Source organism: Centroberyx gerrardi, chromosome 2 (assembly GCF_048128805.1).
Source record: "Centroberyx gerrardi isolate f3 chromosome 2, fCenGer3.hap1.cur.20231027, whole genome shotgun sequence".
NCBI classification, from domain to species: Eukaryota; Metazoa; Chordata; class Actinopteri; order Beryciformes; family Berycidae; genus Centroberyx; species Centroberyx gerrardi.
The window spans coordinates 15,874,826-15,899,788 of record NC_135998.1 but is presented as its reverse complement, the minus strand read 5'-3'; the positions used below and the strand labels follow the sequence as shown (position 1 = coordinate 15,899,788).

General features: G+C 39.1%; 1 protein-coding gene across 1 annotated transcript; it reads left to right on the top strand.

Annotated features, from left to right (window-relative positions):
• Positions 1-16,731: 16,731 nt before the first annotated feature.
• tescb (tescalcin b) lies at positions 16,732-21,045 on the top strand. Its single transcript, XM_071902598.2, has 8 exons — positions 16,732-16,974; positions 18,018-18,087; positions 18,406-18,486; positions 18,789-18,928; positions 19,127-19,188; positions 20,066-20,173; positions 20,261-20,308; positions 20,576-21,045. The coding sequence occupies exons 1-8, from the start codon at positions 16,911-16,913 to the stop codon at positions 20,651-20,653; spliced, it is 651 nt and encodes a 216-aa protein (XP_071758699.1). The 5' UTR covers positions 16,732-16,910; the 3' UTR covers positions 20,654-21,045.
• Positions 21,046-24,963: the final 3,918 nt, after the last annotated feature.

The window sequence follows — 24,963 nt, the reverse complement described above, 5'->3', positions numbered from 1 at the left end:
TGTCAAATAAAGGTAAAATGCCCAAAAATAATCTTAAAAAACAATAAAAGAATACTCTGTGCGAGTGTACACTGCTCCCAACTTCCTCTAGTGGAGGCCCAAAGCGGGAGACTGTTCACACTTTAAAAAACAAGGATCTGTCGGAGGTAATAGGGTAAATATCGGCCTTTTGCATTCAGTGCAATTGTGGAATTTGCATTCATTGTAGTTCCCAAATGATTATCCCTGCATTACTATCATTATTACATTTAATATAACTTTTTATAGAACACTTCCACTTCACCTTAGTGTAAGCTCGGCTCTCAAACATTATAGTATCAATCAAACATGTTTGCTATTATTGGGGCAGCACAGATCAGTGTGCGAGTCAGTCGGGAAGATTAAGATTAAATCTGTAAACCCCTCACACAATCTTTGCTGACACCATGGATCTGGACAACATCACCACCACCACCATTGCTGGGACAGGCAAATTTGGTGTAAAATGGCTTGATAATCCTGTAGTGTGTCTCCAGCCTTGGGTATTTCAATCTGCATTGAGGATATTTCTGTATTCAATAATTTACAGTGGTATAACCACCAATCCACATAGCAGTACTGACATTGAGGTTGACATCTGGCCACAGACCCACTGAACCACGACACAGGCTGCTGGGATCTACAACAACACTGTATCACACAAACCTGCCTGTTGGCAGCAATCTCTGATCAGAGTTTTTCAGTGGATGGGGTCCAGTGGCCATGGGTACCAATGGCCAGTGTCTTATCAGAAACAGTCCTTGTCCAGAAGCATGTACCAGAGATAACAGATCCACCAGAGAGCAGAGAGAATAAACAGATGAAAAGTCAAGAGAGGAGCTGAATAAACAATGAACTCAATATTGAATTCTTTGAGCAAACCCTGCATCTCATAGACTGCCTTTAATACAGGGAGCAACATCTGTGGCTATACTGTACACAAACCAGGTTCACCATTCATAATACCTAAACAAGAGCTTCATACCTACATGAAACATTACTGAATTGGGGCCACTATATGTGAGAAACATTTTGTGGCTGTAGAATTTGATAATATAGATTATTAACTGGAACTATTCAATCGACTTGGCCTTTTCTATGCCTTTTATGTCTATTTTAGGGAAGAAACCGAATCATGGCTTCAACAGTGTCGCACCATAGCATACCGTATTTCCTCTAATATTGGCCCGGGCCTTTATTTACCTCAACTGCAGAGGCCTTTATTGGAAGCAGGCTTATATTAGAGACAGGCCTTTATTTCTAATTCCCTCTGTTTGATAGTATATATATATGTAAGTATATTTGCTCATATTTTAGTACGAAGCCTCCTTGTTTTCTGATCTGCTTCTGTTGGGGTTCGTTAGGTAGCCGTTTTTTTGTTACTGTAATGCATTACGATAATTACGGTAATCGATGACGGCACGCTCCAGAGACTTCCGCCGGCCGAGCCGTCTTGTGGCACTTGTACGTTACTACAAACTACAGTTACAAACAGGCACCAGGAGTTTACCGGTATCCACCGTTGTTTTTTCCTTTGTTTTTTTCCACGGCCTGTATTTGGGGCCGGCCTTTATTTGTTCGTGTCGACCACGGCCCCGGCCATTATCGGAGACCCAGCTTTTAATTGACTACCGGCCACTATTAGAGGAAATACGGTAGTCAAGGTTTTTGTTGCGTATGCGGATTTGTGGTCTGCAGTTCCCACCTTGAGTGCACGCTTAGTCTGACCCACATACACCAGGCCACAAGGGCATTTGAGCATATACAGTATATAACGTGGGTGGAAGTACAATTAATAAATTAATTTATCTGTACTTTGGTCCATTAAGAGGATGACAAGAATGTATCTATTGTTGAGATATTAAAGCATTAAACAATGACCTATCAATAATAATAAAGTATAAAAGCAGATAGTTTGTTTTTTAAAGCTGTATTTAACAAACAAACCAACCAAAATGTTATGTAACCATAAACATAAAAACAGGAAGAAAATTTCCACCCTGAACTTATTGTATGCTAGTATGTACTGCATCACTGGGGAACACTAAACAATCAATTATATACAGAAAAAAATGTTTGTAGCGTTCAGATTTTTACTTCCCATTCATTTGAATGAGGCCACGAAAATAGCCTGAAAACTTACATTTAACACGTTTGCGAACAGGACAAGGAAAAGAGAAAAATTGGCCTAACTAATGCTAAATTAGTAATCGATATAATTAGACTATTTCCGGAGCAAACAAAAAAATTTACTAACAAGTAACTCTGTATCTCTCTCTCTCTCTCTCTCTCTCTCTCTGTTGCAGCTCCATGTATGAAGCAGGCAGACTGACTGAGAAACAGAAACAAACTATGCCCCCTCCTCCAATCAAGTAAGTTATATTTAGCTCAATATGTTTTCTTTACAAAGACATGCTCTTAAAAAATCCAAACAATATTTCAAAAATTAGGAAAGGAGAAAAATGTTTGTGTCAAATGCTGTATTCATGCTTATTCATGCTGTGCCGAATATGGTATTTGGATTTGGGGAAAAAATCTTTAATATGTTCACTGCCGCTCTGTGAGCCTTCTGGTCCTCTTGGCAAAAGACTTCCAAACTGAGTGGCCTAGACCAAATACAGGCAGAGGGGTGCCTGGCTGCTTCCCCTCTCTGTTTCCATTGTCAAGTAGGTAACTGAATTGTCTTCTAGTGTCTGCCAGTCTGACTGTAGAAGTGTGTCTGTCTCTATGTGTAGCATGAGAGTAACAGCACCACTTGATCTTCCAAGACAAATTTCTCTGAGGAGACCAATAAAGATTATTTTGGTCAATTTGGTATATTTTGGTTGTGGCTCTGTGCTACACAACCATGGAACTCCTCCAACTAAATCACCAAACTCCTCATGCTTTGGAATTTATCACAGCAATTAAAACAATCAACACATGACCACACTACGTCATCACAGTAAACTCCATTTGAATGCAATCAATCTCTGCCCCAAACCCAAGATCTCCACACCAATTGCAAAACAAAAGTCCCTGAATATCACCCTGTTCAATACCATATCATACCATATCTCAAATAATAAATAAATTCTTCACAGACAATAAGCTTGATTCACTCTGTCATACTGAAACTTGGCAGAAAAAACCCTGGACTACCTGGCTCTAAATCAAACCACGCTGCTGGACACTCATATATAGACAACCCATGCTCTGAGGATTGAGGAGGAGGAATTGCCGCAATACACTGCCAAGACATAAACCCCAGACCACTCTCCATCCCTGCTGCACCATCTTCTGAACACCTGGCATTTAAACTCCCTTACCCCAAACCATAAGTCACTGCTGTTATCCACCCTCCTAAACCCAACCCCTCTTTTCTCTCGGACCTCTTAGAAACCATCTGTTGCTCCTGGATGACTTTACTGTAACATACACATTGACTCCCCAGACTGCAAAAGTGACAGTAAAAAAACATTTATTTTGGATATACTCTGGTTGTAATTTCACACAGCATGCCAATTTTCCCACCCACAGCTGTGGACACATTCTAGACCTGGTCTACTCTGCCTGGCCTCAACATTAATAATCTCTCCAGCACCATGGATCTCACCATCTCCGACCACTTGGCCATTATCCTGGACATTGACATTCCCACCCCCCAGACCAAACACAATTGCACAATAACTTTCCACAATCTCAAGTCTATCTGTCCCATTTCCCTCTCCACCTGTATGCCCAACACCATGTCCAACTTCACTCTCTCTGTAAACCCAGCCCCCACAGACCTTGTCAACTTCTACAAACAAATGCTGTCTACCTGCCTTGACCAGCTTGCCCCCATATAAACAAAAACTGTCACATTCACTCATTCTGCCCCCTGGTACACTCCCGAACTACGGAACCTTAAACAACATGGAAGACAACTGGAACGACTACACAAGAAAACTGGACTCATCGTACATGCCCTGCCCTACAAAGAGCACATCCATCATTACAAGTCTGCACCCAACACAGCCCACTCCACCTTCTACTGCGGCATCATCATACACTCTTCCAACCCTAATACACTGATCTGAAAAATAAACAAGACTTCCTGTCATTCTTTCACTCCAAAATGTAAAAACTATACACAATCAGCTAGCGACCTCCTCTCCCACTCCCACTGACCCCAAGCCTGTGCCTCCGCCACCAACAGACCATAGCCTTTCCCACTTCTCCCCCATGACTGTATCTGACCTCACTCAAATACTCACATCAAGTCCTCCACCTGCCCCCTGGACCCCATCCCCTCCACCCTTGTCAAAGCTTCTCGTAGCCCCCTCATCTCTGACATAATAAACTCCTCCTTCACCTCTGGCACTGTACCCTCTCCCCTCAAGCTTGCTGCCCTCACACCCATCTTAAAGAATCCTGGCCTGGACTCTGAAAACCCCCCAAAACAACTTCAGACTGATTTCAAACCTCCCATTTGTCTCAAAAATACTGGAACATGTCATCGCTACTCAAACAATATCGCCACACCAACCATTTATATGAAACATTCCAATCATGCTTTAGAACACATCACAGTGCAGAAACTGCTATGCTCAAAGTCTCCAAAGACCTCCTACTCTCCTCCGGCTCCTTCAACATCAACCTCAGTGCAGCCTTTGACACCATCAACCACTCCATCCTCCTCAGTTGCCTGCAGTCCTACATTGGCATAACTGGTTCAGCCCTCATGTGTTCAAATCATACCTTTCTGACAGACTCCACTTTATCTCCATCAGCAACTGCAAATCCGCCACCACCCCAGTCACCCATGATGTCCCCCAAGGCTCGGTGCTTAGGTCACATCATATGCCGTCATGGACTACAGTTTCATTGTTACGCCGATGACACCCAGTTCTACATCTCCACCAAAATCATCACTCCTAATCATATCACTAATCATAGTGATATGATTAGTGACTAATCATGTCATAGCTTATCTCTGTTTTGCTAGACAACATTAGCTAGAAGTTTCTACTCTGTGTCTACCTTAGGCCTACATATGCAATAGCAAATCTAACGTTGCACAGGTAGGATTGGTAGCAAGTTCAGTTCCACTGCTGAATACTGCCTGAAGTGATTTAACATCATGAGGCCTCCATCTTTGAAAAATATGGAAAAACACTGAGAGACAGGGGCTATAAAGGCAACGTAGGGATGCAGACCCTATGCGCAGAGCAGCTTATCTTCAACAGAAGCAGCAAAAATATCTAAATGATGTAAATAATAGAAAAAAAAGAGGATAAATGACCTCGCAAAGAGAGAACAGAGAATGCAGTACATGAGATGGAGGGTAAACCAGGCACGGCACAGCGCAAAATTGATCACAGAAGAGACAGTATTGAGACCCCTTGTACTCAAGAGGATGAGAACAAAGTTGCATTCAAGATCAGTAAATGTAACTCCAAATAGTAATGTATGTCAAGTACATGTTTATAGAACTGTGATATGGAAGAAAAGTTTTGAATCAGAAAATAGTCTGGTTTCTCAGATAAGGACTTGGACTGATCCTGGATTTATGCTGGCATTTGAATTAGGATTATGAATTATATTTTAATTCCTCACTTTGTCTGAGAACATCCTGTATTTGGAATGGAATAGTAAGTTATTGTTATAACAACAAATCCGAGGACACAGAGCCCGCATATGAGAGGCACATGGGTATCAACAAAGAAAAGTAGGAGATTGAGAATAATACAAGAAAATGCAAAAGATTCAAGAAACAGTACTACCGCTTGCATGATAAAGAGTATAACCCTGAAAGCCCAGCACAAAAGATGAGAGACATTCTTCAAGGTTTGTGTTTCCTCACTAGTAAAAAAACACCTCAGAACTTTCAGTACAAAGCTGCCAAAGAAAAGAGTCAAACTATATGTTCAAAAACTTGTTACTGTGCCAGCAAGGCATTGGATTTTCAAACAAAAGAGGATCACACAACATCAAATATCAGTCAAGCTTTGTTTGCTTTGCAATAAAAAAGGTGAAAGAATTGTACCTGAGAGATGATGTAAACAGATTGACTACTGGAAAGAACACCATCACTCTACAAAAAATAACTTCCTAATGAATCTCCACCGAAGATTTGTTGCTGAGAATGGAAGTGACATCTTATGCCAGTTTCTGCAGGGAGACGCCCTTTGGGTTGTAGCACCAACTGAGCGTGTCAGAGAAACATGCCAATGTAAAACACATGAGAACCTTCAGTTTATGGCAGATTAACTGTATAAAATTGTCCTCACAGATTACAAAAATTTGGATGCAATGGTTGAAAATGCTGTTTGTAGTAATTCAAAGGAGTGTTTCTATTGGGAATGTGACCACAAAACTTGCATTCTTGCTAAACAACTATCAAATGAGGATCAACTGTATCACTGTGGTGTCTGGAAAAGACTGACCACACAAATTCAGGTTAATTCGAAGAGAAGATAAGCTCCATACCTAATAAATAAAAAGGGAGCATAAATTTTAAAAAAAAAAAGATTTGACTATGAAACAGGGTCTTCCACTGTGGAAGACCCTGTTTCGCAATTCCATGACAGAATGTACAAATTCAGGAGGCACATCTTTAACATTCGGTGCTACCGGATGCTCTGAGAAAATTTGACTTCCAATGACTTATAGTCTTATACACATAGACTTTAGTGAAAAGTACAACTTTAAATATGGAAGTGAAATACAATCTGTGCATTTGGGTGGGTCACATAAGCAAGCAACACCCCCTAAAGGTGTTCTCTGTGTGAAGGATCAGCCCCCCATGTCCTTAATATGCACCATCTCCCAAAACAGAAGCCGTGATCTTGCAGCGATTTGGGCACACCTTAACCCCATCCTGGACATGGTGAAAGCTCAGTATCCTGAAATGCACAATCTCCATTTCTTCAGCGATGGCCATGCCACTTAGTATGGGCAGAAGGGATTTTTTACCTGATCTGTAGTCATGGAAAGTGGCTAAGATGGCTGATACCTTGGTCCACCAGGGGAGAGATATCCTTGATGCAAAATCCTTTTTCAGGGAGTTGAAGGAATCAGGAACGGTGGTGAAGCTGTTCTATGTAAGTGACCAGGATGTGGAGAGCATGGCACAGACAATGCTGGAGGTGCCTTTTGTCAGAATAAAGGGGACCTTGAAAATCCACCAAGTTGTCAGCAAAACATCTGGCATCATCAAGAACAGAGACATAAGCTGTTTTTGCCAAGCAAGAAATGGCATGTGGGATTGTCCATGTTATGGGCTCCAAGAAGTCACCTTCCTTTCCACAAAATCAAACTTAATTGTGGTGCGGGCATCACAATGCATTCAATTAGCTAACTAACCAATAGGAAAAGAAAACAGGGAGAAAACTATTTGCATTAGTAGAATGAAACTGTCTTTTTTAACACTGAGTTTCTGCTTAATCCCCAAGCCAAGTGAATATGCAGTGCTTCCATTAATCAGCATTTCCTGACTGGGTGTTTTTCATTTGGTTACAGTACAGTAGACAGCAGAGAAGTTTCAGCATTAACTATATTTTACATTTAAAGACAAACAGAGTCAGATGGCCAAATAAGTGCTTCTGTTGATGTGACATATCCTCAGTGTGTCTGGTTATGGAGATAAATGATGCCATTCTCATTGATTTCATGATGCAATTGCCAGCATTTTACAGGGAAAATCCCATCCTGCCCAAATTGAATTAGCCTGGCCAACAAAGCATTGCTAATTCTAATGGAAAAGAAGTTTCTCTTTTTTTTTTCCAAGTCATGCTTCTCCAGGTCTGAAAGAATCCCTCTTCAACCTGAGAAAAATAACTAATTGTGCATGACTCGTGTAATGAAATATGCCACTAAGAGACCTAGCTTGTTCACAGAAAGTGTAAATCCATCTGTAGATTGCAAGGTGAGGTATACACAAGCTGCTGGAGAACATGCCTGTCAGTATTGATGGAATCCCTCTCTGTCACCCTGTTTGGCTGAGCAACAAACCGAGCAGAACTGAGCCACATGTCTACACAATAAACCAACTGGCTTTTGATTTTCCTTTCTTATTTACTTTCCTTTGCTGTGAAGGAGCAACAGAGGGCAAGCTGCTGCCTACAAATAACAGACATTAGGTTGGGGGATGCACTGAATAGTGCTTGCCTTTGTGTGATCTTTTGCATCGGAATATCATAATTAAATTGCAATTTTTACGACAGTATTGTATACCTACAATATTGTAAACCTACAACAAAATACTACAACATACTCTGTGCTCTGTGTATCAAAAAATCTCTATCAAGAGATAACATTAGTGGTATGATAAAGCACATTCCAACCAAGAATGCATATACCTTAATCTCAATGGCTTTACTCACTGAAGTGCACTAAATAAAAAAGCAATTGAATTGCTTTTTTGCTTTTGAGTTGACACCACATAAAAAGAAAGAGATACGCTTTTTTTTTTTTTTTTGCTGTTTGATGGTTGTCAATACAGAAAAGGAGTAGGATGTTAACTGAAATGTTAACTGATTAGCTGCCTGCATAGTTCCCATTACAGTTCAGTTATATATACTGTATATATATATTTTTATTATCTTAATTTCTGTCAGACTGCATGGAAAACAATGACAGAGGCTCAGGCTCATTGCCCATCAGCCTGGACCTGCGAAGGGCACTAGGCCTACACAGGGAAGATAAGAAAATTTCACCAAGCTAAGCTACTGTCACTTCTAAGTGGCAGGTAATGTTAAGTATGATTTAATGCAATGTTTTATTTTTAAGGCCATGTAGCTGTTCCTTGGGCAATTTACCACCAAAATATAGCCTAAACATACAGGGTGTAGGCTGGATGATCCCTACTGATTTGAACTGAGACACTCTTCAGTTCTTAGCCACAGCTGGCTCTGCGACCACAAGCTCTTTCAAACTTCCTGGCTTTGCAGTAGACGTGGGGTCGCTTGTGGTCGCAGAACCAGCTGTGGTTGCAGCGGTCCTTCCTTCCGTCTAACTGTTACTGATGGCAGAAATAATCGAGGCATCTTGCTAGCCTATTGCTATTTTTAACATTTGGGTTCACCACTACTGCTAGGAAGCTAGCGTTACTGTGAATGTCATTTTCTGTGACTGTCTGTGAATGTCATGTGTGTGAGTGAGTATCTAGTTGAGTGTGTCTGAGTGAGTGACAGGGCCTCCACTGTGTTCATATTCTCACTCTCTCTGTCCCTCCAGCATCTCTTCCTGCCCTAGCATCAAACCTCAATGAGGTGAAGAGGGGGAGTTAGAAGAGAAAAGGACATGGAAACTACTCCTCAGTCTATCCAAGCATAGCCATTTCTTTCTGATCATTTTTTTCCCTTTATATGAAACATTAACCAGTGTCCCTTCATAACTCCAAAGCATCTCTCGCTCTCATATCCCCACTATATTTCTCCATGCAAGAATGAAAATGAACAGGATGCTGGGGATGAACTGGTCAAAACTGAAGATGACGTGTCATCTGTCCCAGGTGTCAAGGGAGCATGCCAAGCACAACAAGCTGGAATAGGTTAGGATGAAGACAACGATGGCTATGATTTGCATCATTTTTAACCAACACTGAATAAGTTACATTGAAGTTCCTTGATAAGTCTTCATTTTCATCACATTTAAGATTAATTACATTATGTGGTTGATATACCTCTGTCAGGGGAGGATGACATGAGGATGGCATGGCAAGTTACTGAGTGGAAACCACAACTTACTCGCTGTATTATTGTATATAGCTAAGATGGCATAGAAACTGAGCAGCACAACTTAAAGCGAGTGTGTAGTATTCTCGTACACCCCACTGAACTGGGCCCAAATCTCATAAGACTATAAGTCATACTCATACTCCTGTGCTCCATCCCATGATAACTTATCCCTCGATATACTGCCCCAAAAGATCTCTCCTCTGTGATGCTCAACACCATTTTTAGACACTTACTTGTTTTATATTTGTTTATATTACCTTATATCTCTCCTGTACTATCTGTATTACCTCTTTACCTTTTCTGTACTTTGTTCTGCCAATGTACTGTATATTGTTCTGCCAATTGCTGCTGTGACACCCGAATTTCCCATAGGGGATCAATAAAGTGCAATCTCATCTTATCTTATGTCCGTCCTCTGGAATACTCCCTCTTAAGGCTTGGACAGCTATCCTTGTTTTTGATATCAAAACATAGGTTTCACCTTTCCAGTATGTCGCTGTAGCCTGTTTCGATAACCTCTATCAAATGCATTATAGCCTACTACCAGGGCCACAGCACATCTTTGGCTAAAGTCAGTAGTAGTACAGTGGATACAGTGCAGTACCCAAGTAGTATAGGGGAAAGCCTGTAGCCTGTAGAAGCTCCAGGTATTCCTTATCAAGGTCCCTGTGGCCATTATTTACTGTCTAATGAAATTCAGTCTGTGGATAATTTGACCCCTTATATTCTGTGTAATATTATTGCCAATACTAACAGCATCCTCCATCATCCATCAGATGTACGCCTAGACAGGATGCTGAGCTGGGTTTAACTGTCAGGTCTGCCCCTACTTGTAACCTTTATGGGGTAACCCTTATGTTTGGAAAAAAAGGTGTGCTTATAGCCTACGGCATAGGGCTTAAGCATGCCCTTATGATGGATCACCTTGTTGGCCTCTGCCTCTACCTTACACACACACACACACACACAAACCAGCATATGCCCCACTCACCCCTCCCTCTCTCTGCCCCTCAAGTGAGGGTTCATTGGACCAAGGCCGGTGATATTAGAGAAGGTCCTTGTATATGACTGCTATTTGGAAGTGTGTAATAACGACATATGTTTTGGGTGCATGAGCATGAATGTGGATATTGTGGATACTATCACTAAATCATGAGGAAAACCATGAGGAACATGGGTTAGCGGCTCTCCAAAAATCCAGAAAACAGCAAGACTTTGTCTCAGTTTAAAAAAATCAGAAAATCCGAGCATTCCTGGACCAGGCCTCCATGATATGCTCCTTTTCCATATTGAAAAACCAAGAGCAAAAAGCAAAAAAGCACATCGCTCATTGTCAACTCTAAAGCAAAAAACCTGTGAAATTGCTTTTTTTTATTTATTGCACCTCAATGAGTAAAACCATTGAGACGAAGGTTGATGCATTGTCAAGCTTAGCTCAGGGGGGCCAGGGCCATGGGTCCTCATCACAGTTGGACACAGAACTTTGGGTTGTTAAGTCCAAGATTCTGATCAAATACAATTTTTTCTCTTCAGCCACAAAGGCAGGGGCATTTTCAGCTAGAGTCCATCTCATAAGATACATTTTTTCTCCCTCAATCCTCAACGTCTTTACTTTTCGTTCCCCCCTTCTTGTGGTTTTGATTGTAGGAGTGGGAAACCTTTGTTTTGGTAAAAGCAATAGATACCCAAGCAAAAACTGGTCATTAATGTTCAGTTATTTCACAAGGTACATCAAATTATATAAATGTATGGCATGCATTATAAATTTGAGGTGACCATTGAGAAACCTGTAATGAATTAATTATGCAACATTTTATTACTAACTTCTTTGACTTCAAAAACAGCATGATTTTAAATTGGATTAACTTTACAGTACAGAGACAAACCATTTTAGACCAATACTCTCTTCTGAGGTAACATAGACTGCTAATACATTATCACTAGAGGATTTCTCCTTTTATGAGTTTTCCAATATTATTTGTTTTTTTTTGTTTTTTTTTCATGTAACATTTTTAAAATTTGAATTGTCACATCAAACACTCTTGATTTTAATGTGACAGTATATAAAGGCATCACAGGCATAAAAATTGTGGTTACAGTTGAAAAAATTACTCAGCAGAAACTGGTTTCGTATTCATTGCAGGGGGGAAAAGTTAGAAGAATGTGAAAGCTATCGCACCCACTTACTAAGATACACCATGGCAAATAACAAATTGGTGTTTTTTGATATCAATACAAAGTCACATATTAACATAAGGGAACTGTGTCTGTGTTGGAACATTTCTGTCCACAGCAGTACAGACAACTCTGGTTGAGGAACATTTCATTCCCTTTATTTATAATTATTCTTCAAAAAAATCTTTCCAAGCTAGCAGAACAAATAACAGATTTGAGTTCAATTATGGGAGCCATATGCAGTTAAACCTGGTTCATTCTAGGTGTGTGTCACAGACAATCAGCCCATTCGTCATGGGTCTCACAGCCCACCTACCCTGATGTGTGTGTATGTGTGTGTGTGTGTACGTGTGTATCTTTGTATAAGAGAAAAAGAGAGAGTTTGTGTGCGTGTGTAGGGATGGGTGGTTGGAGTGACATTGTGTATCGCATGTGTGTCTACCGTATGTCTGTGATGAAAGAGGGAGACAGACAGGTGAAAAGAGAGATGGAGAAAGAGCGAGACATGTCTCAGCACCCCCAGGACGTCTGCTTCTTTCTGAGCAGCTGTTGTCTGAGAGCTGGAGGCAGCACTGCGGCGCCCTGTCAACTCCTTCTCCCACAGAAGTCCCTGTGCATGCAAAACAGGCACTGGCTGCCCTCTCTCCTTGCCCATGCTTAACCACCTCTGTTTATCTCTGTATATAACAAGCACCTTATTTTCTCCCCCTCCGAAGCAGAGTCTTTATTCAAATCCATTTCAAGCCATCAAACATAGTGTGGTGAGTTATTATTACACACACACAAACACTATGCAGCGAGCGAGACAATTTTACAGAAAAGAACATTTCAAGGTCAGAGACTGTTACAGAAACAAAAATGCATTGTTTTTCAGACCAAATTGACTGTGTATTAGATGCATCGATGCCCCCCAAGCACAAGGAAATTAAAGAACATGTCCTAAATTGGTTGACCTCTTGTGGCCACTTGTAACATTCTCCTCTACCCTCAGCTGTCAGAAGCCATTGGCTGTCAGAGAATTAAACCATGTCAGACCATTTCTGGGCTTCACGATTCAAAGTGACACTGACGCAGGCTGGACAGGCTACTCATATTTATAGTTTAAACATTGGAACCCTACAACCATAGCATACAATAAAACATTCCAGTACCATATAAATGTTTTCATGGGTGTCACTTATTTATCATTAGTAGTGGCTAAATAATCAAAAAAGTATATACTCTTTGAGAGATACGGCTCTCTCGACCCTGTGCGTCCCCCTGCTTTTGTAACTCCTGTATTACAAGTTTGACTTATATGTAAAATAAGCTTTTTTTGAATTTCTTTAACCCATCATAACTCAAAATATTTGGTTTTAGAATAGGTTTTAATCAAATGTTTACAAATAAAAAAGTATAAACAACCTTTTACAGCCTCAAAAAGTCAAGTTAACTTTATATAGCTTTAAAAATACAAAACCAGTCTGTACTATAGTGCTTTACAAAACCAGTACTGAGCAAGAGAAGATGAAAAAAATATGTACACCATTTTAGCTGTCACATACTGTCAGTCAACTGAGAACATATCCATTTGTGGAAAATAACCATTTATTTGTTTGTTTGTTTTCATGTGATGATGAGAGGTTTGTTTGGTTTGCCAACGTGAGACTGAAACGCATGCTGCAGTTCTCTGGTAATGGCCACATAAACATCTAATGCTTATTGAATGGCTGTCATACATGTAAATGCAACATGTCAACCGATATAAACAACATTACTTTTATGGTAAATTAATTAAAGATTAAAAAAACCTATTTCCTCAATGAGGCAGGCTACGGCATTGCGGCTCATTATTCTGAAATGCTTCACTAACCTCACATAAAGGACACAGTAATATGCAATAATTAAGCTAAGGAAACATATTATAGTAAACAACTTGATCATTTAGTAGTAATTACTGATTTGTTTACTTGTTAAAGAAACAAAATGAGATAATAACGAAGGGTTACTTTGCATCAGAAGACAGTTATAAGCCTAAATTACTTATTGTAATTCATTTCTTCCCAGTTCATTATTCTGAAACCATACTGTAAGGAGACATAAAGGATCAATTAATTAGTGTCATAATATAATAGGTCATTCAGATATTTACAAGTCAGTATTGGTATATTTGTCTATAAGGAAAAAGTAAGGTGAAAGACAAGCAGTTTAGGTTAAATTTATGGAAGCGTATTGCATTCATCTGGAAGATAAAAAAATCACCTCTACAAGCACACATCATCATCTCTGCCCCGGATTTATGGAGATCATTATCTTAGAATTATGAGGAAAAAATGTCATTCATTAACAAAAGCAGGCTGAATGTTTTTTTCCAGGTGAATGCAATACACTTCTCTACAGTACTCTTCCATATAAATACATTTTTTATTTAGTAATATTTTCAGGTACATCTACTGGTAATTTAACATGTAAGTACATCTGTAATTTTGTGTTAACAATAATTAAATTAGGATGATGATGATGGTCTCTGGTTTTAAAAGGATGAACTTCCAAAGAGAGACAGGAATTTGACTCATACTAACACTATAATACTTATAAAATATCCTCAGGTGTAAACATTATGGTAATGTTCTACACACAAAACTGCATCTGATTCTAAAGAGAAAAATGTAGCTTCTACATGGTTTTCCTTTGACCTATTTGTGATGTTATCAATGCATGACAGAGACGACCGGGACAATGGAATCTAGAAGGGATACAGGAGATTTCAGGAAGTGATCTCCATTTCATGTCGCTATCAGTTACCACAGAAATGACCTGCATGTACTGTGGCTAGTAGGTTACAATGATTTTGCCCACGATTTGAAATCTATTTTGCAGGTGTACCTGTGACACTCACTCATTCATTTATTATTAGCTGTGGAAAAACTGGCTTATGATAGGTGGCTGCGACAATTGCAGGGGGTGGGGCTTGACAGCTACAAAGTAGGTTGGGATCCCCATATCAGATTTTTATTAAGACCTGCATTGTGTCTTAAAAGTGAAGAGGAACAAGATGTAGTATTTGACAATTTACTATTCGCCCATGTAAAGTGTTGGAGATGAGCACTATATCACTGTGATTAACATTAGACACAACTAAATGGCTATAACTGTTATCATAAATTGATTGAAAATCTGTTAAAGTAAAACATTTATTAAACAATGCCACAAGTGCACACACACACACACACACACACACACACACACACACACACACAATAATCAGAAATTGGTGCTATAGTAACTGTAGAATTGATACAATGCTGCCACCATGTGGCGCACCTTTAATACTACACATTTGTAAGATATGGTCTAACATCCAGTATGTGACATTTTTACTGAATTTACCTTTGTTATTTCTTTGATAGTCAATAGTTTAGTCTATATTTGGGTACATAAACAAGTTGTCAAAGCGACTTTTTGACACTAGATAGTATCTCGAGTAATTTTCCAGGCATATGTTTACATTTTCACATTAATTTTGAGTGCAACTATGTACTAAAGCTCATTTCAGGATGAAAACTCAAACAGTCAACAAAATCAACTTTTCATTCATTGTTTATAGCACAGTATTTTTTTTTTAAAAATAAAATCACACTTTCAATCTCTGGATTCCAGCTCTGGGAGCCGCCAGATCTTTGTTTTCAGAGATATAGACTGAACTGTTCAAGCTAATAGAAAAGGCTTATGTGAATTCACTTTTAGGGTGGATTTTTCTTAAACACATTACAATTCCTCAAATAGGCTATGAGGGCTCTAAGCCACAGCTTGCTCTCTGTGAATAACACTCTGTTGTGTTCCTGAGTATTTTAAGATAGTAGCCTACGTGTTTAGACTCTCTTGTAAAAATTCTGCCTTGACACACAAGTCCTTAATAATTATTGCCTAAGATGCTTTTGGGTTAAGTGATACACTGTATTTACAGTGTACTTTTATGGATGAATGGGAAAACATTTTTGAATGACACAATTGGGTAGTGTGTGATCCCTTTTCTTCATGTGTGTGACAACCGTCTTTGTCCTGTTGCCTAGTGCAAACTAGGCAACAGGACTATATTAACTGAAAGAACCAAAACCATTGCTCTGTTGCTTATGGATACCTTCTGGGCATTTTACTCTGGGTGCTGTTAATGTCAATAAACTGGGAAACATCTGGGGCCTACGTGTACCAGGTGTTGATTGTGAAATTATGCAGGATTTTGTTCACTGGAGAGTCTGGTGGTTACCAAGGTTACATCCTCCCAAAGATGGAGCTACATGTAAATTTGATTTACTGTTTCATTACAGATTTGTGATCTTTAACTGTCATTGTGCATTTTAGCAGTAAATTGAGGTCATTTCATCATCTCCCAAGAGGGGTTCTGCTGAGGCAAACCTGTTTGTACACACTACAAATGCTTTAATTTGAACATTGCAGATTACAGGGATATTCCTGATATAATCTCTCTCATCTTCAGGTCAGTCCCATACTTCTGCTACAGTAGCCTATAATGTGTTACTTTCCAATAGGGAAGATTGGACAAGTCCTACCATCTCTCTATCCATTCTCAAATATAGACTGCAAATTGCTATTTCATAGCTTTAATAATTTACTTCTTTCCTGCCCCGTGAAATAAACCCCCCCCCCCCCCCCCCCCCCCCCCCCCACATTTCACAGTCAATGGTCGCTATCAATGAATAAGTAAACAAGTCTGCATGAATAATACAACCTGCAGCCTGTTGTTCCAAACACAGTGGCGTCGTCAGAACCGTAGTTGCGGAAGTGCGCGCTAGTCAGAGGATGAGTGTCAGGACTTGCCTGGCGACTGGGGGGGGGAAGCTAAACGCAAGGAGGTGTGAGCTTAGATCTGTTTTAAAGAAACATTAGAGTGGAGATGAACGATACCGAAACATGATCCTCTGAACCAACATCGATTCAGTTCCAATAGTTTACGTTAATACCAATCGGTCTCGGGTCGCGTGTGGATTGGTCGGAGGGACAGTTTTTGGTAGTATGGGCGCATTACAATCCCTACCTGGTGAACCAGAATACCTTGATCTGGCGGAAAAGACGGGGTGTGAGTAGTCATGCATCATTACTATGCTTGTTTGCAGGGACACTGCAGTGGCATGTATTGAATGTCCTCATAGGCGGAAATCACACTGTGGCTTTAAGCGTCAGATATGTTTTTCAGATCACACCAGACAGACACTGTAAGATTTGGAAAATTGAGCGTCAGTGCTACTGCACTGTCCGCTATCTAGTTCTAATTCAGTCTAGGGGGAAAACCGACCATTCCAAGATAATGTCTAATATGTTTAGCAGTAAACCTAAACATAGTGATGATCATTATAGGCCTAAAGTCGTGATACATTACAATAATAAATGTCCAGCTCTTCTTAAATCTAAGGAAAAACTGCCTTTTGGTGCAGTAGCAATTAATAATTTACACTGCAAGTTGCATGAAGGATATCAACTTTACTCAATGGCTTATATAACTTTACAGAGTAAGTCACAATTAATAATAGATGAGACATTGTGTAGAGCTTTGAGAAAACACATGCTGAGAGGGAATAAGAGATTAGCCCAGTATAGCTGTTTATATTTTCTTCTTGTTCTATACCTCCATGTGCCTCTGACATTACTTTGCCAAAATAGCTATTTTCATTTTACCCATAGCCTCCTATGAAAATGTGTGATGTATAGTTGCAGTGACAAGAGAGAGGGCAGAGTAGTAAGCAAGGGGTTTTACATAAAATATGAATATCCAAATCTGTCTGGTGTGAAAGTTTCCAGTGCCACTACTTTCATCATTGCTTTTAGCATACAAATCTGTTGTCATCAGATTGTCAACAAACATCCCACTTATTAACATTGAAAATGGCAAAATACTTAATACTCCATGGGTTTGCAGTGTTTTTTTTACTCAGCATATGTCTATTTTGTTGTAGTTGCTCTGCTTCCTGTTTTTGGATACATTTCAGAGGCTGCTTATGCATGCACATGAATTCACTTGTGACTTAGCCTTGGCCTGCACAGGCTTAATTAAACAGAGGATGTTAATGTGGTCCTGTAAACCACCACGTTTGTCTTAAGATAGTTCCTGTTCTCCATTCTTAGTTTCACTTGAACAGATTGGAGTCCTACACAAACGATTCAAGCAGTTGAGCCACAATGAAGAAACTCTGCAGTAAGTTGATTTTTAAGTATTGAGTTGTCAATACACCTTGATGTATACAAATGCCTGGAAATATGCTGTAGTAAATACTTTTCAGTCTCAACATTAGTTTTCTATTTCCATTTTCATATGTATTATTTTCATTTAACAAGTGGATGTAATCTGGGTGTTGGGTATACGTGAATGATTAACGTTCTTTAGAAATTGAAACCTGCTTGACAGGTTTTGTGTTTGAACATTTATATCTTCCCAACAATACTTGACACCCAAGAGAAGCAGTGCCACTCCTTAAAATCCTTTATTTCAAAATCCTTTACTTTATTCCTCAAGGAGAGATGATTTCAACACAATTCCAGATCTGGCATGTAATCCCATCCGTTCCCAAATCGTAGAGGCCTTCTTTGACAGAAGGTAGGCTACTATAATGATACTTAATTCTCATTTTGCAAGTTACCTGACTGAAAGGTTAATAATGTAACTTATTTACTCTTGCACTATCTTTGTAGCACAAGAAAATCTACAAAAAAAACAAGAAATTGAATACTCTGTATAGTCCCTGGGTAGTATTGCTTGGCTTGGTCACAAGCAGCTATTCCATAATTTAGTATGGTGTGGGATACAATTTAGGAATTGGATACATATTATAGGTAGAACTGCACAATTGGTAAGAGTTTGTAGATCGGATTTGAATTTTCTCTTTCTATATTTTAAAGAAACTTTCGACGGAATGGTGAGGGGACGGTTCAGGAGATCGGCTTTGAGGAGTTCCTGGTGGTCATGTCCCATTTCAGGCCCCCATCGCTGCACATGACCGAGGAGCAGCGTGAGAGCATCAGGAGGGAGAAACTGAGATGTGTGTCTTAAGACAAATTATCACATGCTTGACATTATCTATGGCTGACTCACAACACATAAAAATCCCTCCTTTGGTTATATAAAATCTCTGGAAATCTGTAGTGATACCACCACTCTGTAACACTGGTATCAGTAGTCTCGTACAGCCACTGATGGAAAATGCATTTGTGTAATAGTTTCTCATTTTTCTCTACAGTTTTATTCAACATGCATGACACAGACAATGATGGAACAATAACCCTTGAGGAATACAGACACGTAAGCCTCTGCTCAGGACGACATCTACAGACAAAAATACTCCACTTTACATTACAGTTTCAAAGCTTTAGTCTTCATATAACCAGACAAGATTACAACACAGCAATAGTCTGAGAGAAATTGTTGCCAGGGGATGAAGTGTTATACACATGCATGCCATGATAGAAAGTTTACCAAGTCTGTTTTACTCTTTCTGTGGGTTTTTATCAGCACCACCACTCCATTTGATCATATTCATCAGCATTGCAAGAGAGATTCATAAAAACACACAAACATGCAAAAAATACCAGCTGCTCCTCAGATGGAATATTACCACTTTCTCCAAAACAAACGTTAATATGACTTAATTTTCCATGGCCTCTTCTCTTAAAATACTGCAACTGGCAACCTTGGCTTGCTTTGATATTCCAACATGTAGTGACAGGTAGTCCACTGAACCTGCACACATGCGTGAGCAATCAGTTGAGCATGTGTTAAATATGCAACATTTAATTTTCAGAATAATTTCATTGTCATTCCCCTGCAACAACTCTTAGACTATGTCACAGTAATTGTCACCATGGTAAATTAACAAATCAACCCTAATTAACTAATCCTAATTAACGGGCTGCAGATTTTGCATGGTGGATTGCAGTAACCATTGTGTTCTATAAATAGCCCCACAGTCTTCTACTGTTGGCTATTGGGCAGCTTCATCCAGCACTTGGAGGTTAAGTGCCTTGTTCAAACATACCTCAGTGGTAGTTGATGAGGGAGGGGAGAGGGTGTTTAATTTCACCAGGTTTCTGGCCCAGGGGTTTGAGTCTGATCATTCATTGCCGTCATTGCTGTGTCATTAATGTTGATTTTGTTTTCATTACTGTTCACATCTGGCTAGGTGGTGGAGGAACTGTTATCTCGCAGTGGGGCACTGGGAAAGGAAACAGCCAAAGGCATTGCTGATGCTGCCATGTTGGAGGTGGCCAGTATTTCAATGGGTCACATGGTATGGTAGCTATCTCAAGATAATATTTAGTTTGACTCTTTGTTTGTTTGTCCAGGCAATGTCAGTAATTTGCTTTTTCACACCCAGGAACCTGATGAATTTTATGAGGGAATCACGTTTGAGCATTTCCTCAAGGTTGGTACACAAAATATATGTGATGTAGTATGCTTCAACTATTTTCTTAGCAAATTATTGTACTTTGAAAGTGTATTTAAATGCGTGAATATGCTTAATATGGATGGTATTGAATGATTTGGTGGAAATTCTAATTACTTTATGATGACCCACATTTTTTAGGATGTGGAAACCTTCAAATAATAAATGAACATTACCACTTTCAAAGATTACCATATCATTACCAATATTAATTAATCAATAATGAAATACACACCTCCTTTGCAGTTACTGAAGGGCTTTGATATTGAATCAAGAATGAACATTCGCTTTTTGAATATGGACACGACAACCCTGTGCAAGTGAGGCCTACACATTTATTTATCTATGCAGTGATTCTGAGTGGACCTTGAGGGAGCATATTTATGGTTTTGCTACTTCTTTTTTTGTAGCATTTGGTTTCTAGTTGCCTCTTGTACCAAGTTTTCTTGCTTGCATTGAATATATGCCTTGATTCATGTTTGGATAACTATGCAAATACAAAGGTTTGTATCTATATTGTGAATTTAGCATGATCACCTCTTTATGTGATATTATAAGCAATAGTATGAAATAATCTGTTCACTAACAATCAATCTGTCAGTAGTTGGATAAAGCAATAATCAAGTATCCAGGTCCTGAGTAACAGACAGGCTCTGTGCATGCAAACATGGATGCCCAAAGATCCTTTAAGAATGTTAATGACATTAAACAATAACCTTAAATAATCAGGGATATATAGTTATGTCTTAAAAACAAGTTTTGTATTGATATCTTGAAGACAGTCATTTGAAATGACTGTTATTCATCCATCTTAACAACTATGACACTTTACAACATATTTAAAGGGTTGCATGCTCTTGCACACTACATTTGCACAATTAAAGACCCCATGAAACAGAAATCTGAGTTAAGTTCATGATGTGTAGTTCGGATAAAAAGAAAATGGGAGCAGGAACATAACAGTGGTGTTGGTGCTGGCCAAATGCTCAAAGGCAGCATCTGATTTCACCATATTTGAGGAGAGAGGGCAATATACTATTAAACATAGATACAGTAATAAAATATACCACATGACATAATACAAATACATTTTATCTCTAAGTATTGTGCCTGTTTTAAATCACTAGCATGCTAATTGGTGGTAGAGACAAACTAACACTTTGTAAACATGATCCTTGGAAACAAGCATGCAGCAGAACACACCAAGCTTCCTAAGAAGTATCATTCTACCCTTTATAGGGCATTTACAGGAAGAATGGAAAAAAAGTTGGGCTGCTCTGAGTGCAAATGACTTGTAGGAATAAGCTTTTTAATTGTTTGGTCAGTGGCATATCATCTCCTTGGAATACATTATGTTTGGGAACATCTCTTAATAACTTAAGTCATTTTTTATTTTGTGAAATCCTATACCTTTAAAGATAGGTATGACATTTTTTCTTGAACTTCAAAAACTGTTTGTGAACCAGAGAAGGAGGAGTGTGGATTTTACTTGATATAACTGGTATACTGTACAAAGCATTTATGTTTAAATACTGGCTGCCAGTGTTTTAAGCTTAGCATTTGTGTGTGTGTGTGTGTGTGTGTGTGGGGGGGGGGTGATGTAAGGTGTATTGGAGAATGTGGCAACCCTGATTATTTACTCACTGCTAAATGCATTTATGTAGATTTTTAAGTAAGAGACAGAAAATATTTTACCTTCCCCTATCCCCTTTGTTGAAAGCAAACAGATAATCTTGAGGGACAGTGTTTCTTCAGAAGGTCAGAAGTTTTAGCTTTCATAGCCCCCTACACTTCAAACCATAGGCTGTTTATAGTTTCAACTTAGATCTAAATATTAGAAGTTTAAATCTTAAACGTTAAATGCTTGTGTCCCATGACTCCAATCTCTTGCTTTGACTTAGATATACACGTTTAATATCAACCACAGCAACAATAGTGATCTTTAGTTATATAGTACTTTTCAAGTGTAGCAACACAGTTACAGAGCGCTTTGCAGCAGAGTGAAACGTAGTATGAGCGAATAATAAATACATAGTTTGTTTGGAGGATTGAAGCTTTTAAAGTCTTCCTACAAATTCCTTTCATCAATGTGAGGAATGCTAAAGTGCCACTGTGGCATTCAAATTAGCTGTACTGGCCTGCATTGCCTTCATAGCCTACTGTGCTTCTTTCCAGTGGCATAGCAAGAAATTTCAAAAAGACTATTCTGTCCCCAGCTTTTGGTGTTACTGTATAGACATAGTTTTGAACTTGGCCCTTTACACTGTGTGCTTCCTGCTGAAAATAGAAAAAGTAATGTTTTGTATACTAACACTTCATACTCTGCAGCAACACGAAACATGCCAAAGACACTCAGCTGCCCTTCTGTTGCTGATGCATTAGTACTTACACTTTATACTTCACTACAAGTCTATAGGGGATGTAGTCAGTCATTGGTGTATACTGCCCTCCAGAGACCAAAACATGTAAAGCATGTAAAATAACATAGAACTTACACTTGATTAATTCATTTGATGTTTTTATGTAACAGATTGAGAATTGTATTATGCAATGCTTTTCGACATGGTACATTTTGATTATCTCTTTGCAGGTGCACGTCAGTTTGAATGATTATATTTGTCACCCCCCATACAATCTATGATTACATTGTGCACCTTATAGGCATTTAGGCATACAGTATATTTTGTATAGCTGTACACATTTGCAATAAAATATACAAATGTAATTGTGGCTCAGAGTTATAATTGTTATGAACATTGTCGCATCTGATCAAAAATGACAACAAAGCTCATGTTTCTGTTTTTGTTTTTGCAGAGTATATAGTATTATTTATAAGTCTATAACCATAGAGCCTGCTCACTCTGTTCCCCTTGATCCAGGATCTTTTCAGTTTCATACATTTTTAATGGGTTCTCATCACACTGAAACCACATAAATCAATCAAATCAACATGTCAGACTTTTCTATTGAACTATCAGGGGCTTACCTGATTTTGGTGAACTTTGTTGAATGTTTGTTTCTCAGCACAGTGTTGTCAATTGTTTTGATTACGGTATTTTGAAATATGCTTTGAATTCAGTTGCTAATCTCTACCATATGTCTATGGAAGTTCTAATACAGGTCTATACTGTTAAGCCTTTTTTTCAATAGCAGCATTTTCTCTTTATATTAACCCAAATTCCTGTTGCAGCCTATTTACAAATCAATATTACAGCACTGGATTGTCCTAGCGGGCTTATCTTGTTGCTTGTTGATTCTCAAACAAGTTCACTTTATGTCTGCATGAGTATTCCATCATTGCAAATACTTTTGTTCATTGCCATACATCATGTTGTGTGTATGATGTCTTTTGTTATTCAGTTAGAAACACAGGCCATCTTTCTTTGCTTGATCAGAGAAATGTTGCAAATGCGCCAGGATGCAGTGTCCATCATGTATAATACACCACTGTATAACAATTCCTGTTTAAAAAGTGTTTTTCATGCCTAAAAGATACTTAACTGTTAAGATGGATAACAGTGGGTCTGCAATGCTATTTTACATTGTCGGGTGAGTAGACTAGAGCAGCAGACTAGTGGGCAGTTTTCTTCTGGGTGTGGCGGTTCCCTCCCACACCCCAAAGACATGCAGTCAGGTGGATTGGAGACTCTAAATTGCACATAACTATGAATGTGAGTGTAAATGGTTGTTTGTCTATCTGTGTTTGTCTATCTGGCGGCCTGTCCAGGATGTCTCCCTGCCTTTTGCCCAATGTATACTGGGATAGGCTCCAACCCCCCATGATCCTGAAAAGCATTCAGTGGGTAGTGAAAATGAATGAATAATGTAGACTGGAGAATCACTGTTGCCCTGAAATACCCTCTGTATTTCTGCTCTAAATAAAACTCAAGTGCTGAGTTATAACAGGGAACTTGATTCATGACCCAGAGTGAATCCCTCATCAACTTCCAGTTTTCTGAAAGCTTGTGACCTCAGAAAAGTTAAAGAAGATATGTTTGCATTACTTCATTTCAGTGGAAACACTTTGAATATAGGAAAAATGATGCTGGTAGTCAATGTCTGTTATCCCTCTGTTGAAAAAAATGGAAGGTTTATCCTCAATCTCAATTTGCCTTCAGTCTTCCCCACCCCACCCCTACACACACTTGCATCCCCTTGCACACACATGCATGCATAAGCACCATACACAGTTTACACATACAGTTATCTGACCCACACACACCCATACCTTGTGACTGGCCAGACAGCCCGCCTGTTTCACGAAATCTTTCCTATCTGATGCAGCCCTGTCCTCAAGACATGCGTCACTGTGAGCTGATATCACATAGTCAGCGTCTCAACAGCTTCCTGATTTACTTTTAACCTCCCATGTTGGGACCAATTCTGTGCAGTACACAGCTCATGATGCTTCAAGCTAAAACTATGTTGGCTCCGAAATCTTGTTAGCTATGTATTTTTAGAAAACATCACCGAATGTATGGAAAAATACATATGTATGGTGCTGGGATTAAGCCGAACAAATATAAATGCAACATAACATATCCAGTGCATGGGAATTGACTTTTTTGGAAAGTACACTGTCACTGCAGGGCACTGACATGCTGCTGAATGTGTACATTATTGATACGACCACA

Bases quoted from the DNA above. Each gene is read 5' to 3' on its own strand.
- tescb (XM_071902598.2), top strand. From the start codon at position 16,911: ATGGGCGCATTACAATCCCTACCTGGTGAACCAGAATACCTTGATCTG. The intron at 16,975-18,017 runs GTGAGTAGTCAT...CTCCATTCTTAG, and splicing joins TCTGGCGGAAAAGACGGGGT to TTTCACTTGAACAGATTGGA. The intron at 18,929-19,126 runs GTGTGTCTTAAG...TTTTCTCTACAG, and splicing joins CAGGAGGGAGAAACTGAGAT to TTTTATTCAACATGCATGAC.